Here is a 17237-nt window from a genome sequence, read left to right on the forward strand (position 1 = left end):
GAACAATTAGAATTCTGTGTGATTTTGTGAAACCCTTTCATTGTAAATGAACAGGGAAGAGCTCTCCACCAATAGCTACATAATAGAATAACTGCTATGGCTATATGATAGTGCAGAGCAGCTAGAAAAAATCAACTATTTGTGAGTAGTTGAGTAACACAAATAAATAAAATATCATAATGCTGACCTCAAGTGAAATGGGATTCAAGTGCCAAACAGGTTATTCTCCTTCAGGCAACAAGGTGCATCATACCTACTTGTTATTTTCATGCAGTGATGAACACTCCATTCTTTCTGCTGTAAATGCCTGTTATTTAATATTTTTGCAGTAGTACCAAGTGATCCTATATTAAGAGAAGGCTTTTTAAATGGTGCTGGCATCAACCTCTGGTATGTTTGCACTTCTGTGCTAGAAACCTTGACCAGAATGTGCTTTGTTTCAACAGAACTCCAATTTCTTTTGTCTACCATAATTTTCTTTGTCTACCATCACAGCGTCTTTCTAGGAAGTCCCATTCACAGATGTGCAGGGCTCTGTGTGTTTGTTTGTGTGTGTGTTTGTCTGTACATACAAATGCACATTGCATTAAGTAATATAATATATTCAAATAACTGCATATAAGATCAAACATACTTTTGACAACGTGAGCAGTCTTTCAGCTCTTTGAATTATTTCCTACTAATCCAATCACATGAAAAGCTTGATTCAAGGGGAGAATTTCAATTGAAAAATACTGAATCAAATACGTATAACGCCTTCTTGTTATCTAGCTTGTGGTGTATAGCATATTAAATGAAGTCAGCCCACTGCTAATTTAACTTAGAAGTAATGACATAATGTTAAAACCTGATCCCTTAATGCAGAATAGGTGCTGAGTTTTGTGGCTTTTATCCAAACTGAATTGTTGAATGAATAAAGATTTGGCATAAGGATGAGCAAATTATAATTTTTAATTGGAAGTATGTGTTGATGTAAAGATAAAAATATTTTTAGAGAGTTTCACAATTTAACAAGTGGAGTACCAAACATGAAATTCTGAACTTGGTGTCAGGGAAAAGCGTATGGTTCTACATGTGAATCACAGCATTTCACTGCAAAACTCAACCCATCATTCTCACTGAAACTGTATTAGTGGAACACATGAGATGTAATATAATGCCAGTGTTGTGTTGTGTGTAAGCATTCTTTTGGAAATTGTAGGAGAAGCTGGTGTGTTAAACACACTGAATCTGGCTTTCAGGTGGGATGCAGTTACCCTCTTAATTATGGCTCCAATCTGAATAGCACATGAAGAAAACTTCTCTTTATAGCAGTGATGAGTTTCTCAAATGTCAGTTTGTTCAGACCCTGTTACAGTGTATACTGGGGAGCGCTGCAAGTGGAAGTTCAAAGATACTCCATTGACCCAAAAAAAACTTCCAGCGGTTTAGAGCAGTTGTGTTACAATAGTTACATGTGAATTTCAAAAGTTCATTAGTAACTTATTTTTCTTCATTGCATATAATATTTCTTGTATCTCTGCTGGGGTTGCCTTTATCCGCCTGAGAGATGGGATTTTGCCTTCCTTTGGCAGATTGCCTTTTCCCTCACTTTCTCTGAAACTGAGTGCTCTAATGTATGGTAATATCCATCTATCTTGACTTCACTTATCTCATGAGTAGCTGTCCTGATCGTAGCTTACAGCCCAACCTCCTTTTCTTTATCTCTGCTTCAGCTACTCATACCCGGTAATTTAAGTATTTCCCATATGTAATAATTTTGGTTTCTACTAATGTGACATTTAACTCACTTCCACTATGGACCTATTTTACCATCACCCAATTCTAATATAACACTTATTACAAATGTTCCCAACTGTTTTATAATTCCTGGAGATTCCAGGAATTATAAGAAGAGTAATGAATTCTTGGATGGCAGTGTATCTGGGAGTACAAGGCTCTGCTGCATTTTGTACCCTCATTCTAAAAGAGTATATTGATGTAGAAAGCTTTTACAAACAGAGATTACCACATGGTATGACCTTCATACATTGTTGTGCTAGCTTTAGATGATAATCTTGCCTTCAATAAATGATGTACTATTTGATATCTTTGCCTCTGTTATTTATGTTTGCAAATAGACATACAAAAGAGACTACAGATGGTGATGAGGATGGGATGCCACTGTGTTAGAGAGTAGTAGGGAAATAACCTAGTCCAAAGAAAACAGAAAACGGGAATATATGGTTGAAGCAATGATGATGATAGACCTTTGATGTATTAGATCTATCAGCAAACTGGAGATAAAGGACAGGACTCACCCACTTGTTTCTTGTATGAAACAAATGGAAATATTCACAAGTCAAATGGTATTCTTGAGGTCCTGGATGAACACATAGAATAACAAAAGAACGTGCAAGAAAAAGGAAGTGGTGCAGTGCCTTAACCCAAAATGTTGACTGTTCCCTCCTTAGGTACTATCTGACCTGCTGACTTCCTCAGCACTTCACGTATGTTACTCCAGATTTCCACCATCTGCACTCTCTCTTGTATATCTGTGATATTTATGGGGTAGTAGTGCCTGAGAACTATGAGACTTCAGAGAGTCTACTAGCACTTACGATATAGGTGGAGTTTCATACAGTTACCTAATGACATTCTTGAAAGGATTATTCTAATCCTATGCCATCAGAGATTTCTGAGAGCTAAAAATTCAGAACATGTAATCAGGGACCATAGGAAATGGACATCGATTATGTGGCTAGGTTGAAGCCATTGGCAACAAAGTGTAATTTCCTGTCCTCTTTAAGCCGGGGCTTGATGGACCACCTGGTGTGTGAAGTGCTGATGAAGGAAATTTGGACATGGGAAGGCTGATGTCAGAGGAAGTACAAACAATAATCACTAGTAATTAAATGATGTTTAAGAATGTAAAGCAAGTTTGCTTGTGATGTAGTTCTGGAGTTAGAGTACCAGGTAAGCAAAAAGAATGGCAATTGCCGCAAACTCTTGTGGATACTATAGAGAGAGTGCAGAGGAGATTTACAAGGATGTTGCCTGGATTGGATGGCATACCTTATGAGAAAAGGTTGAGTGTACTTGGCCTTTTCTCCTTGACGCAAAGGAAGATGAGAGGTGACCGGAAGATAAGGTGATGAGGGGATAGCCAGAGGTTTTTCCCCAGTGCTGAAATGGCTAACACAAGGGGTCATAGTTTTAAGGTGCTTGGAAATAGGTACCAAGGAGACATCAGGGGTAAGTTTTTCACACAATAGGTGGTAGGTATGTGGAATGCACTGCCGGCGGCGGTGGTGGAGGCAGATACAATATGGTCTTTTAAAAGCCTCTTAGATAGGTACATGGAGCTCAGAAAAATAGAATGCTATGTGTTAGGGAAATTCTAGGTAGTCTCTAGAGTAGGTTACGTGGTCGACACAACATTGTGGGCTGAAGGGCCTGTAATGTGCTGTAGATGTCGATGTTCTATGTTCTTTGGTCACAGAATTTGGTAACCTGGGAGGAAATTAACATTAATAATCATGACAGCTCAAAACTAGGAACAGTCCAAGTGAGAATCAACCACTGAGAGACACTCAAGCAATTAGAGTCCTGCCTCCGTAATCAAAGAGAATATCCACCGCCATAAGTACATACAGGACAAATGCTGTAAACCTACATTTATCATGGGGGATATGATTCATATGACTAGTTGATGTGTGTGGCTCCATTGGTACACTGCCGAAGACTGGTGCTGCAGATTCTTGAGAAAAAGCTATGCCTATTGTGGTACATGGATTACATCTGGTGGTCAATACTGGTGGAAAAGGTTAGTTACAAATACTGTATTTTGACTGGGCAACAATCAGTAGTTTTAGCTTCATACTTGTGCACTTTTGTCACAATACAATTATCTCCTTGCTAACTTCTACAGTGGAATTGTCAACATTCACATGCTTCCTAGAGCCAGACTTACTCATTAATGGCCAATATTGGTTCGATATGTCATAGTCAAAGTCAAGTTTACTGTCTTATGCGCAAGTGAATGTATGCACAGGTGCAATAAAAACTTACTTGCAGCAGTATTACAAGCACATTGCATCATATAGCAGCATTCACAAAAAATATATTAAACCTACTTATAAACAAGAAAGAACACAATTAGAATGAAAAATGAGTTCATTTTGGCACAAAGTGATCAAAGTGGTTTTAGTGTTGCTAATCTGTAATGATTAGGGTTTTATGGTTGGTTCAAAAACCAAATAGTTTAAAGGGAAGTTGCTGTCTTGAACCTGGTGGGACTTCAGGTTTCTATATCTCCTGCCTAATTGGTGCAAAAAGATGGCATGGCGTAGGTGGTGGGGACCATTGATGATAGACATTTGCCTTCTTAAGGCAGTGCCTCCTGCAGATAAAACCAATGGTGGAAATGGTGAGCCTGTAATGAATTTGGCAGAGTCCACTACACTTTGCAGCTTTGGATTACTGTACCAGGCTAGTCAGGATACTTTTACAGTACATCTATAGAAGTTGCTAGAGTATTTGGTGACAAGTCAAAGCTCATTAACATCCTAAGAAAGTAATGATGGTGGAACACTTGCCTTGTGTTGACTCATGACAGGTTATCCAATTTGCTAACACCCAGGCGGTTAAAGCTGCTGACTTTCCACTGCCAATATCCCAATGTAAATTGGTACATATGCACCCTCTTTCCCCTTCCTGAAGTCAACAATAATCTCTTTAATTCTGCTGACATTAAGTGTGAGGTTGTTGCTACTGCACCACACAATCATGAGTCCTACCTCAATCCTACACGTTAACTCATCACCACCTGTGATTCATCTGGCATTGGCAAATTTTCAGATGGCATTTGAGCTGTGCTTATCCACACAATGATGTCTATAGTGAGAAGAACAAGTGGGTAAGCACACAGCCATAAGGTGCACTTAGGGATGTTGTTACCGGTCCTTAATGACTGATGTCCGCAGAGGCCTAGGTCTTGAAGATTGATGATGGGTTAGAATTATGAATACATTGATGATGATGTTTGTGGTAAATGCTGAGTGGTAGTCAATGGACAGCAGCCTGATATATGAGTTCCTGCTGTCCAGATGGCCCAGAGCAGAGTGAAGAGGCAAGGAATTCATATATGCTGTTGTCCTGTTGTGGCAGGAGACAAACTGGAGCAGATCCAAGTCATCTCTGAGCTATAATCAATTTCTGAAAGGACTTCATTATGGTTATTTAATAGAGGCATGTCCAAATGATTTTCTTCAGCACCAATACAATAGATGCCTTTTTGAAGTAGGTGGGAACTTCAGACCGCAGAAGCCATAGGTTGAATATATCCATAAATACACCATCCTGTTAGTCCACACAGATCTCTAGTTCTCAATCAAGTACACCGTCTGTACTAGACACCTTTAATGTAGTCACCCTCTTGAAGTATGTTCAGATATTAACCTCGGCGACTAAAATGACCAAGTCATCCAGATACAGTGCCTATGAAATGTATTCACCACCCCCCCCCCCTTTGGAAATTTTCATGTTTTATTGTTTTACAACATTGAATCGCAGTGGATTTAATTTGTTTTTTTTTGACACTGATGAATAGAAAAATACTCTTTTGTGTCAAAGTGAAAACAGATCACTACAAAGTGATCTAAATTAATTACAAATATAAACCACAAAATAATGGATTCTATAACTATTCACCTCCTTTAATATGACACACCAAATCATCAGTCGTGGAGCCAGCTGGTTTTAGAAGTCACATCATTAGTTAAATGGAAATCACCTTCAACAGTCAAGGCGTTTCCCTTGATTGTAGTAAAAATACACCTGTACCTGAAGGTTCCAACTCTGGTGAGTCAGTATCCTGGCAAAAACCACACCACGAAGACAAAAGAACACTCCATGCCACTCTGCAAAAGTGTTTTTGAAAAGCACAAGTCAGGATTTAGATACAAGAAAATTTCCAAGTCACTGTATATCCCTTAAAGTACAGTTTAGTCAATCATCAAGAAATGGAAAGAATATGGCACAGCTGTAAATCTGCCTAGAGTAGGCCGTCGTCAAAAACGGAGTAACTGTGCAAGAAAAGAATGAGTGAGAGAGGCCACCTGGAGATCTATGACAACTCTGGAGGACTTATAAGCTTCAAAGGCTGAGATGGGAGAGACTGCGCATATAACAACTGTTGTATGGGTGCTTCACCAGTCGCTGCTTTATGGAAGACTGGCAAAGAGAAAGCCACTGTTGAAAAAAAAACTCACATGAAATCTTGGCTAGATCTTGCGAGAAGGCATGTGGGAGACTCTGAAGTCAGTTGGAAGACAGTTCTATGGTGTCATGAAATCAAAATTGAGCTTTCTGGCTATCAGAATAAATGTTATGTTTGGTGTAAACTAAACACCGGACATCATCAGAAACACACCATCCCTACTGTGAAGCATGGTGGTGGCTGCATCATGCTGTGGGGATGTTTCACTGCAGCAGGCCGTGGAGGGCTTGAGAAGGTGGAGGGTAAAATGAATGCAGCAACATACAGGGAAATCCTGAAGGAAAGCCTGAGAACCACGACTTGAGAGAAGATTTGTTTTCCAACAAGACAATGACCCGAAGCATAAAGCCAAAGCTACACAGGAATGGCTTAAAAACAAAACAGTTAATGTCCTGGAGTGGCCAAGTCAGAGTCCAGATCTCAATCCAATTGAGAATTTGTGGCTGGACTTGAAAAAGGCTGTACACTCATGATCCCCATGCAATCTGACAGAGTTTGAGCAGTTTTGTAAAGAAGAATGGGGGAAAATTGAATGGGGATAGCTGATAGAGACTCAAGGCTGCAATTGCTGCCAAAAGTGCATCAACTAAATACTGACTTGAGGGGTGTGAGAATACTTATGCAATCAATTATTTTGTGTTTTATATTTGTAATTAATATAGATCACTTGGTAGAGAGCTGTATTTACTTTGACACAAAAGAGACTTTTTCTGTTGATCAGTGTCAAAAAAGCCAAACTAAATCCATTGTGATTCAATTCCGTAAGACAATAGAACATGAAAACTTCCAAGGGGATGAATACCTTTTACTGTATGTGGAGGCCTGTGTGGGTGTGTCATGGTCTGCTATCAAAGCATTCATAAAAGGCATTGATGGGTCTCTGCCACCTATGCATTTATGGAGGAAAAGCTGTGGGAGTGAGCATAGAATGGAATATCTATGAAGACTGAACACATTTAAAGGGAAGCTTCATTGATGGTGGTCCCCACTTCTGACAAAATCATTGTGTATCATGGAGACCGCAAAGTAAAGTTGAACAGATTTGCGTAACTGACAGACTTTTGCTGCTTTAATCTGCTGGACCTGCTGTCTTTGAGGAGATGAACAAGGACTCAGGAAATCAGAGTTACTTGGCAATAGAAGTGCATATGCATAAGCTACCACATGTGAAATGATAGCTTTGAAAATCTTGCAGTGCGTGATGGATTTGAGATATCAGAATATTCAGGATGATATCCACATGGACCTAGAAACTGTACATGAACACTTGAAGGTGCTGGGGAAGAAGCCATTAGTGTACAGAAACACACTATATAGCTGAATTTGGATGTGTGCATTTATGCAGCTCCAAGTTATTTCAGGGATACAAAATTGATAAGAAGAGGTAGAGTGTGATGGTGATAGTGTTAGATGAAAGAAAACTGACTCATTTTACTATTCCTCATTTTTTCCTCAGATCATTTCATTATCTAAGTTCCTTATAGCATGTCATGGCCACCATGTTACTGAAAATCACATGCAAACACGTGATTGTACAAACAACACACAAAAAGTGGATTCAACAGGTCATGCAGCATCAATGGAGAGAAATAAACGGTTGACTTTTCAGACTAAGACCTTTAATAAATTGACTGTTCTTCTCCCTAGATGCTACCTGACCTTCTGAGTTCTTCTAGCATTTTGTGTATGTTGCTCTGGATTTCCAGCACCTACAGATTCTCTTAAGTTTATAATTACACAAACATATAAACAAGTATAAAGAAAGTTCAACTATAGGAAAATAACAATTTGGATCCTAATTCAACTGTGACTGTCCAAAGGAAGAGATGAAGTACTGTGTGCTACACTTCATGGAGTTCAGACAAGTGAGAGGGGATCTCATTGAAAGATATCAAATTCTTCATAGCTTGACAGGGTAAACATGGAAATGTTATTTCCTCTCTCTCTGGAGATCTAAAGCCCAAGGTCACCAACACCAAAAGAATGTCATCAATTCTGTACAAAGATGAGAAGAAATTTTGTCCTCCAGAGGATAGTGAATCCTTGGAAACCTCTATCCAGGATGGTTGAAGAGGCTCACCACTGACGTTATTTTAGATGTAGATCAATAGGATTTTGGGTGTCAAATGAACCAAGAGATATACAGTTAGTTCAAGAAAGTGGTGTTGATGCATATAATAATATAATGGCTCCGTCTGTCTAAGTAGACAATGGATGCGCCCGGTTTAGGACTCAATTGGGTGTGGAGCAACGTCGGCTGTGGCTGAATAATCCGATTCTTGAGCGGTAGTCCTTGGCACAGCTGCTGCACACGAAGGCTGATGGCTGCTGCTGGGTAGTCACTGCCGCAGCTTTCCTCCCCTCTCTTCTGTCCGACCACAGTCGAGTTCGTTTTCCCTCTGCATTGGTAATGCCTATACGTACAGCCTGTCGCCAGGTGCAGCGATTTGCAGCTGTCTCTTCCCAAGTGTCCACCCTGATATCAGCAGACTTCAGATCACGTTTACAAATGTCCCTGTAACGCAGCAGTGGGCTCCCTATGGGCCGGGATCCTGTGGTGAATTCTCCGTATAGGATGTCCTTGGGGATGTGGCCATCCTGCATGTGGATGACAGGGTATGAGCCAAGATATTAATGGAGAAGAAAGGAGAGAGATAACAGCAACAGAATGATCACTCATATTTTGTTTTATTATGTTGTTTTTATATATTGGCACAGACAATGCTCTATAATGTGACTGCCTTCTGAAACAGTGATGACTAATTTTGAAAGGGACATTTTCACACCATTGAAAATTGTCACTGATGATTTTCGATGACATTCAAATAGCTTGCCCATGCCAATCATTATAGATGTTTCTGTGAGGCAAGTGTGTGAATATAGCTTGTCAGGAAGGAATGAACTTGAGGATGGGATTGAGTAATTAGATCAAATTGAATGAAAAAGGCTGTGTAAGCTATCAATTTGTCAAGAGTGCCTGAACTAAAAGCACAGAGTAGTGATTGCAAACTAGTATGTGCAGATACTAAAGGATGTCCTTAATCAGTATGAGGGAATCATTGACATGAAGGTGTGGCCAGAGGCTCGTTGCACTGATCTCAGTCCTGTACGAAGTGTTGGTGTTACAGACTTCAGATGCCCACTGCTCACTCCATGCAGATCCTTTCTGGAATGATTCAGAGAAAATTTACAGGCTAACGTCTGAATGGATAATGGTATATTCCCATGTACCAACAGTAGCCTCGTTTGCTTTGAAGAATCAAGTGTTCACCCTGATGTTTCTCAAAGTGAGAATACTGCCTCCACCACCCTCGCAAGCAGTGTATTCCAGATTTCAACCACCCTCTAGGTCAGTGGTTCCCAAAGTAGGTGATATAGCCCCTCCTGCCGGGGGCAGTGGGAGTTTCTAAAGGGGTGATAAAGGGGACAGACGGGATGCGCGATAAATTGATAGCTAAGTGAGGGTGCAGCTGAGGGATTATAGGCTTAATTTAAGAAATGAATTACTTTTTATAAGCATTAGATCCTCAGTGCTTCAGTTGATTACAATGATCACATAATTACGTCATCTCCTGCTAACCCACTGTTCTTAGACTTTGCTGGAAGCAATGTGACTTCTATATTTGACATTTCATGAGAAATCTGTACTGAAGAAACTGTATAATTTCCTGGCCGAGCCCATGCATTATCGCCCTTCACTACCATAGTACAAGTGTTAGCTAGTACATTTCCCATACTCTAATGACACAGTGATGCAATTCCTTTGAATTAGGCTGTGGTGTTCAACAGGATAAAGTTCAGAATCTGTCCTTTCAAATGGTATTGTCTGCATTTCTCTGACCCATTGCCCAGTTGAGATATTGCTGCCCCACTTTATGTACATTCAGGCAGAGGATCAGGTTTTTTCTGTGCTGTGATGACATTATAACTTTCCCCTTTATTGATGGCAGTGCTTGAGGTTAGACTTAAACAGCAGATGATTGACCATGGTCATTAATCAGAAGCTGAACAAATGAAAATGAAGTATAGACAGTATAGTGTGGAGCATCTGAAATATGGATTTATACCAGCATCAGCTAATCTATCTGTTGTGTAAAAATGTATTTTTCAAATGAGGCAGTGAAATTGTCCAGGCTCCTTGAACACTTGAAGGAAATACATTCTGATAAAACAAACAAGAACTTGGCTTATTTTCAGTCACTTCATGGAAACTTTCAGAAACAGAAAACACTCCAAAACATGTTTGCCAACATTCCAAATTAGTGATGGTTTGTGTGCTTCATATAACATTTCATTGCTCTTTGCTAAATCTAGAAAGCCCCATAAAATTAGAGAAGAACTGATTTTGCCAGCAGTAGTGGGGGGGAGGGGTGTTCTGAATACTGTTTTGCATAAGTTGCCAGAACAAATAATTAAAGTGATTCTGCACAGTGACAACTCTGTTCAAAGATGGAATATCTGAGAATGTGGAACATACATTATGCAGCAAACTTTGGATTTGCTCTGCAGTTGGATGAGTCAACCTTGCCAGCAGTGAATCTTGGCTTCTTGGTTACTGTCGCGTCACAAAAGATAAAAGCATGGTTCAAGAGTTGTCATTTGCAATGAGACTAGAAACAGATATGAAAGAGGTGTCAATATTTCAGATTGTTGAGCAACTTTTCAAACAGCAGGACCTTTCACTCACCAACATTCTTACTCGTGCAACAGACAGGGCACCATCAATGCAGGATGCCACTGTGGGGTTATTACTTCCTTGAAAAAAATTGCAAATAGCATACTTACCATTTACTGTGCTATTCACAGGCAGCACCTTGTTGCAAGAAACCTAAGTGATCGGCTGCACAAATCATTAAGTACTGTTATCACTGAGGTAAATAAAATCAAGTTCCATGCTGTCAATTCTCAGCTATTTCAAGAGCTTTGTATTGAAAATGATGAACAGTTTGAACACTTGCTGCTGCACACAGAAGTAAGATAGCTCTCAGAGGAAATTTCCTGAGTTGTTTTTATACGCTTTTTGAAACTGTGATAAAATTTGTTGAAGATTTGAATGCTTCATTCAGTAAGCAACTTAAGAAAGTTAGGCATGCCATTTCTTACTTGTCAGAATTATTCACAAAGTTTAATGAAATCAATCTTCAATTACAAGGAAATAATTAGAATCTTATCAAAGTCAGATCAGTTATCTCCACATTTCTGTCCAAGTTAACCCTATTCAAGTACAGGATTCCCATTGCAATCTTTTCCAGTTTCTGATTCTCTCTGAGTTAGAAGAAAAAGAAAGAATACCAGACGATAATCTTCAGGTATACTGTACCCACCTGGGTGAGCTACATACAGACATGCCAGAGAGATTTTAGGGTCTTCTCTCAATCTAAATTCCAGATTGAGTAATAAATCCATGTCCTGAACACTTGGAATGAGGAATTAACAGGAAGAATGGAGGAAGAACTGATCTCACTACAAGATGACTTTCAGCTGAAACCGAGGTTCAAAAAATATATCAAGACTTTTGGTTGAAGTGTTACATACCTCAAGGAGATCTTGTAACTTTCTTGTGAGAATGATGTAATGGTCCTTTGGAGGTCACCTGATGTAATTTTCCTGCCGATGTGAGGTCACGTGATGACATGTTCACTACGGGTATAAAAAGGAATACCTCTGGTGACACAGTTAGTATTCCAGCTGGAACGTTAGTCAGAGTCTCCGTTCTGTTGCGTATTTGCTTTATGACGCAGTTTCATTTTTAAAATGGAGTTTTACGTTCTATTGCAAGGTACAATAGTGCTGGACTGGCAATTTCTGCTAGATTTGTTGATGTACCTTTTCAGTAGTATTGGAGAGTGAAGACTTTATTGAAGTACAGGATATGAAGGATTGAGAGAAGTCGGGAATGTTCAGCAGTTTAATAAAGGATCGACCTTATTGAGTCTTTGTTGATGAAGTAGCCACCTGCATCGAGATAACTCCTGCAAGGAAGTTCATGCAAGTTTTGCTCTCTAGAAGAAATTAAGGTCAGTTGTTTTAAGCCATTTATTTCCTTCATCGTGAGTCCTTTGGACAGAACCAGCGGGGAAGTCGCGTCTATGAAGAAATCCTTCTCCAGAGAAGTCTCTCCCAATTGAATGTATAAATCTGTTGGACTTTCGAATTTACCATTTTAAGAACTGTATTTGACTTTACTGCTTTAAGAACTGTTTTCGCATTTATCGTTTTAAGAACCAGTGGCGAGTGACGATTTGTTGAACGGCCGCATAGCAATTAACTTCCGGTTATCGTTTGTTTTTTATTGTTTATCCGTGTTTAATAAATGTTTGGTTGTTTTTATATAACCTGACTCGATTGATATTCATTGTTGCCAGTTATGTAACAGAAGTAAGAAATCTCTGAACACTATTCTGCACTGTGAGAAAAGGTCAAGATGGTCTTTATTGCCTTTCCAACATCATATTTACTGGAGCACTGTTTCAGTGCAGTCGCCCAACTTCAATAAAGAATATTCCATTAATAGTTTTACTTGTGTTCTTTTTGCTCATGCCAGCAGCAAAACAGTAGCATCTTTGATACTACACCCTTCTCTGTACTGGCAAACATCTGGTGCAACAGTAAAAGCAAATATGATTCAGTAAATAATCAGCACCATTATGAAGACTCTGAAGACACAGTTTACTTAGGGAGTTGAAAGACAACACGAAGGTAACAATATTCCCTGAAAAATTGGATCTCACAAATTATTAATTTAAGAAGTCCAAGCATATCTCCTTCCACATTCATTTTTACATGGTGAAACATATTCTTCAGCACATAATTTGTGCTAGGTCACTTGTGTAAAGTGTTCTGTGCCTATTTACTGAAGTTGATTATGCATTGAATTATGCATGACTGCAAAATCAAATTCGACACACAACATTTGTTAGGTAATAGAGCTAAATGTAAATTACATAATAAATAATGTACTTTGAGTTTGAAAGCTGGCTTGGACGATCTGTTCGAAGTTCCAAAATGAGCAGAATTATTTTCTGCATCAGAAGTTAGTACAGTTCTCTGTACTTTTAATGAGCACATTAGAATAGATACTTTAAAATAATACAGTACTCAAAACAACTTGTTTTTATGTTACTAAATGAGCAAATCTCACCCATTGTAGTGTGATGAACCTGGCAAGTTTACTTCCCCCAAATAGCTATCCCCTTTTGTTTGAAATTGATGAGCAAGATTTTTTCATCTTTTCAGCACTGCCTAGGTAGTGAGGCAGATCATTGCCATTTGCTGTGCATAAAAGGCCGTCTTCACACCTTCCCGACGTCTATTGTCCAGCACTTTAAATCCAAGTTCCTCAATACTTATACTATCAACTAATAGGAGCAACTTTTCTTCACAAAATGATGGAAAAATTACACGAGATCAGTTCATACAGAAAATCATGCCCTTTGTCCCTCTAAGCTTTATTTCTTGTCGGAGGATTTTGTTCTTTGTTCCATTCTAGGGCGAAGCTTGAAAGAGATGAATGAAAAGAGTAACTAAACACGCTTCAATTTGCAGAAATCTCTGTTCCTCTAGCTTTGTTTGCCCAAAAAGCAATCTGATAGTTTGACTGGCGAGTCAAAAGAGGTGACACCACATGAAAGCATTAGAAGGTTTATTTCATGGACAAACCAAGCTCAGAAAGAGCATAAGGTTAAAGGGGAGACCAGCAAGAGACAGAGGTAAGTTCCATGTGGTAGAGGATCTGTAATGGTCACGGTGGAGAGGATGGCATGATAAAACCTTAGAGGTTTGACCTCGTGACCCAGGAGACTGAGAAGTTACAAAAACAGTGATTTATAATTGAAGGATTCTATAAATAGTTTGCACTTGTTGGAGGTAATAATGGAGGAGACAAGATTTTGAGTTCTCAAGTTGCAGTTTATCTTTGCTAGCCGACATGATTTGATGAAAATGATTATGGAAATATTAATTGACTGTAAGTTGTTCATGTTACTTAAAGGCATAAGATTGCTTCTTAGCAAACTGTGCGTCAGGTTTCCTGAAGGAGTGCCAAAGCTAACATGGTCAGAAATTGTTTCTCCACTTTGAGTATCATTTGATTTCCTAAATTTTGTTCAACTACTTGGATCCTTTGTTAACAGTTGAAAATTTGCTGTTTAATAAATTATTGCAGTTTGCTCTGTTAATAAAATGACAGTTCTCTCATAAACCAACACTTAATCAATGTGCTATACAATCAAAAATAAAACTAGAAAATTGGGAGAAAACTGCCTTGACTTTGTTGTGCCTCATAGTGTATGCAGTTTCAGAGCTATGTGTCAGGCATGGGCAAAACGCAGCACTGGGGTCCCACAGTATTGGCTCCCTTCCTGTTTTACCCTGTGTACTTCGGCCTTTAGATACAACACTGAGTCATGTCATCTGCAGAAATTTTCTGATGGCTTAGTAATACTGGGTGTATAAAAGGAGGATGGGAAGAAGAATACAGAGCCCTGGTGGAGGACTTTGTCAAATGGTGCAAGCTGAGTCACCTGCAGCTCAGTAAATCAGAGGAGATGGTGATGGACTTTAGGAAGACTAAGCCTGCACTGCTCCCTGTTACTATTGATGGTGAGGACCTACAAGTACCTGGGGTACTCCTGGATGAGAGACTTGAGTGGAGCACCAACACAGAGACTGTGTACAAGAAGGGCCAGAGTCTCCTCTACTTCCTGAAGAGAGTGAGGTCCATTGGAGTATTAAGGCCTCTCCTACACATGTTCTACCCATTGTTGTCACCAGTACAATCTTCTATACAGTAGTGTGCTGGGGCAATGGCATCAACAGGGGTGATGCCAACAGGCTTAATAAATTGTTTAGAAAGAATGGCTCTGTTATTGAAGTCAAACTGGATACACTGGAGGCTGTAGTTGAATAAAGTACCCTGTAGAAAATCTTGGCAGTTCTGGACACTGTTTCTCACCCTCTGCATGCCACCTTGGCTGAACAGAGGAGCACTTCTAGTAATAGACTAAGACACCTGCACTGCTCCAAAGGGCACTATATGAAGTCATTCCTACCCTTGGCTATTAGGCTCTATAATGAGTCAACCTATAGCTGGGGACGTGGTGATCTCCTACTGTTAGACTGTTTGAAGCAACATACTTTCTTATTACTTCTTACTTCTCTTCTAATGTTTGTGTATCTGTGCACTTTTAATGCTACTGTGACAGTGTAATTTCCTTTGGGATTAATAAAGTATTTATCTATCCATCTGTCTGTCTATGTAATTGCCTGTGGAAACAGCTCAAAAGGGTAGCCTAAACTGGGTACATTGAAATGAATCTCAAGGTAGTATGTGGTAAAATACACTACACTTTGATAATAAATGTGCTTTGAACTTTGCAATAGTAAAATGCTGCATAATTTTTTTAAATATTTAAATAAATGGATTTTTTGAAATTAATATCTTACAGCATGGTTGTGTGTCCTTGTGCTTTGGGTTCCTAAAAACATTGTTGTATTTCCACATATCGAACATTTAGAACTTCAATTTGTGATGTAGTTTTAATTGACTCTGTACACTAAAATTAAATGTAGCTTCTTGATAGAAATATGTTTTTATGATTAATTTAAATATCTGAATGAAGAGACAGCAAGATCATTAGAATCCAAGATGACTGGTGGTATGATATGTAGAAATAGTTTTACTTCTCAGAGCCAGTATTTTTTTTTTTGGAACAATTCCCTTTGGAGTTGTGCTTAGGATCTCCCTTCAGAAGGATTTGAAAAGTACTGAAACCACAGAGCACAAATAGAACTCTACGAAAGCAATTTGTAGTGGCATTTTGATGGATATTTAAAAAGCTCAGAGCCCAAAGTGTGGAATAAGAAAAAGCCATTTGCCTCAGTGAGCTAACTCCTGCCAGTGAAGCATATACAATTTTAACTGCTGTTCACTCTTAAAAATTGACTCAATTTCCCAGGGGAAGTAAACAATAACTCATAAAACATATAAGAAGACAACCGGGTGAAATTTGTGGCTCATTCCAATTATATTTCTGTATACTTTTTTGGTAACAATCTTATTTACTGAAACAAAAGGAGGTTTGCAGTTTGAATTATCTTATTGCCATGACAAAATCACTCATAATTAAAAATAATTAACCTAGCTACCTTTAACTACAAATCCAGCTGTTCTGTTCTTTGTTGCAAGTCCTGTGCAAGCTATCTGTCCAATAACTGATATCTCCTGTTCCTCCTTCCTTCTATTGTTTAATGTTCCCATTGTTTTAAGTTAGGAAAAGGGGAAGTACAATGAGATCTAGGTGTCCTTGTTCATCAGTCACTGAAAGTAAGCATGCAGGTACAGCAGGCAGTGAAGAAAGCTGATGGCATGCTGGCCTTCATAACAAGGGGAATTGAGTATAGGAGCAAAGAGGTCTTTCTGTAGTTGTACAGGGCCCTGGTGAGGCCACACCTGGAATATTGTGTACAGTTTTGGTCTCCAAATTTGAAGAAGGACATTCTTGCTATTGAGGGAGTGCAGCATAAGTTCACACAGTTAATTCCCAGGATGGCAAGACTGTCATATGTTGAAAGGTTGGAACGACTGGGGCTGTATACATTGGAATTTAGAAAGATGAGAGGGGATCTGATTGAAACATATAAGATTATTGAGGGACTGGACACGCGAGAGGCAGGAAACATGTTCCTGATGTTGGGGGAGTCCAGAACCAGAGGCCACAGTTTAAGAATAAGGGGTAGACAATTTAGAACAGAGTTGAGGAAAAACTTTTTCACGCAGAGGGTTGTGGTTCTGTGGAATGTTCTGTCTCAGAAGGCAGTGGAGGCCAGTTCTCTGGATTCTTTCAAAAAAGAGTTAGATAGAGCTCTTAAAGATAGCGGAGTGAAGGGATATGGGGAGAAGGCAGGAAAAGGGTACTGATTGTGGATGATCAGCGATGATCACAGTGAATGGTGGTGCTGGCTCGAAGGGCTGAATGGC

The 17237-nt window shown here is 39.2% G+C and overlaps 1 protein-coding gene across 3 annotated transcripts in view; it reads left to right on the plus strand.

Moving 5' to 3' along the window:
• Positions 1-17237, plus strand: part of kcnt2a (potassium channel, subfamily T, member 2a) — a 976808-nt gene that overhangs the window by 740491 nt on the left and 219080 nt on the right. Inside the window, exon 24 of one of the 3 annotated variants that reach the window (XM_072274731.1) lies at positions 16575-16595. The exons of the other annotated variants lie outside the window; for them this stretch is intronic. Coding sequence (XP_072130832.1) covers positions 16575-16595 — 21 coding nt within the window. The remainder of the gene's footprint in view (positions 1-16574; positions 16596-17237) is intronic. 3 annotated transcript variants of the gene reach the window in all.

Source organism: Mobula birostris, chromosome 12 (assembly GCF_030028105.1).
Source record: "Mobula birostris isolate sMobBir1 chromosome 12, sMobBir1.hap1, whole genome shotgun sequence".
Lineage (NCBI taxonomy): Eukaryota > Metazoa > Chordata > Chondrichthyes > Myliobatiformes > Myliobatidae > Mobula > Mobula birostris.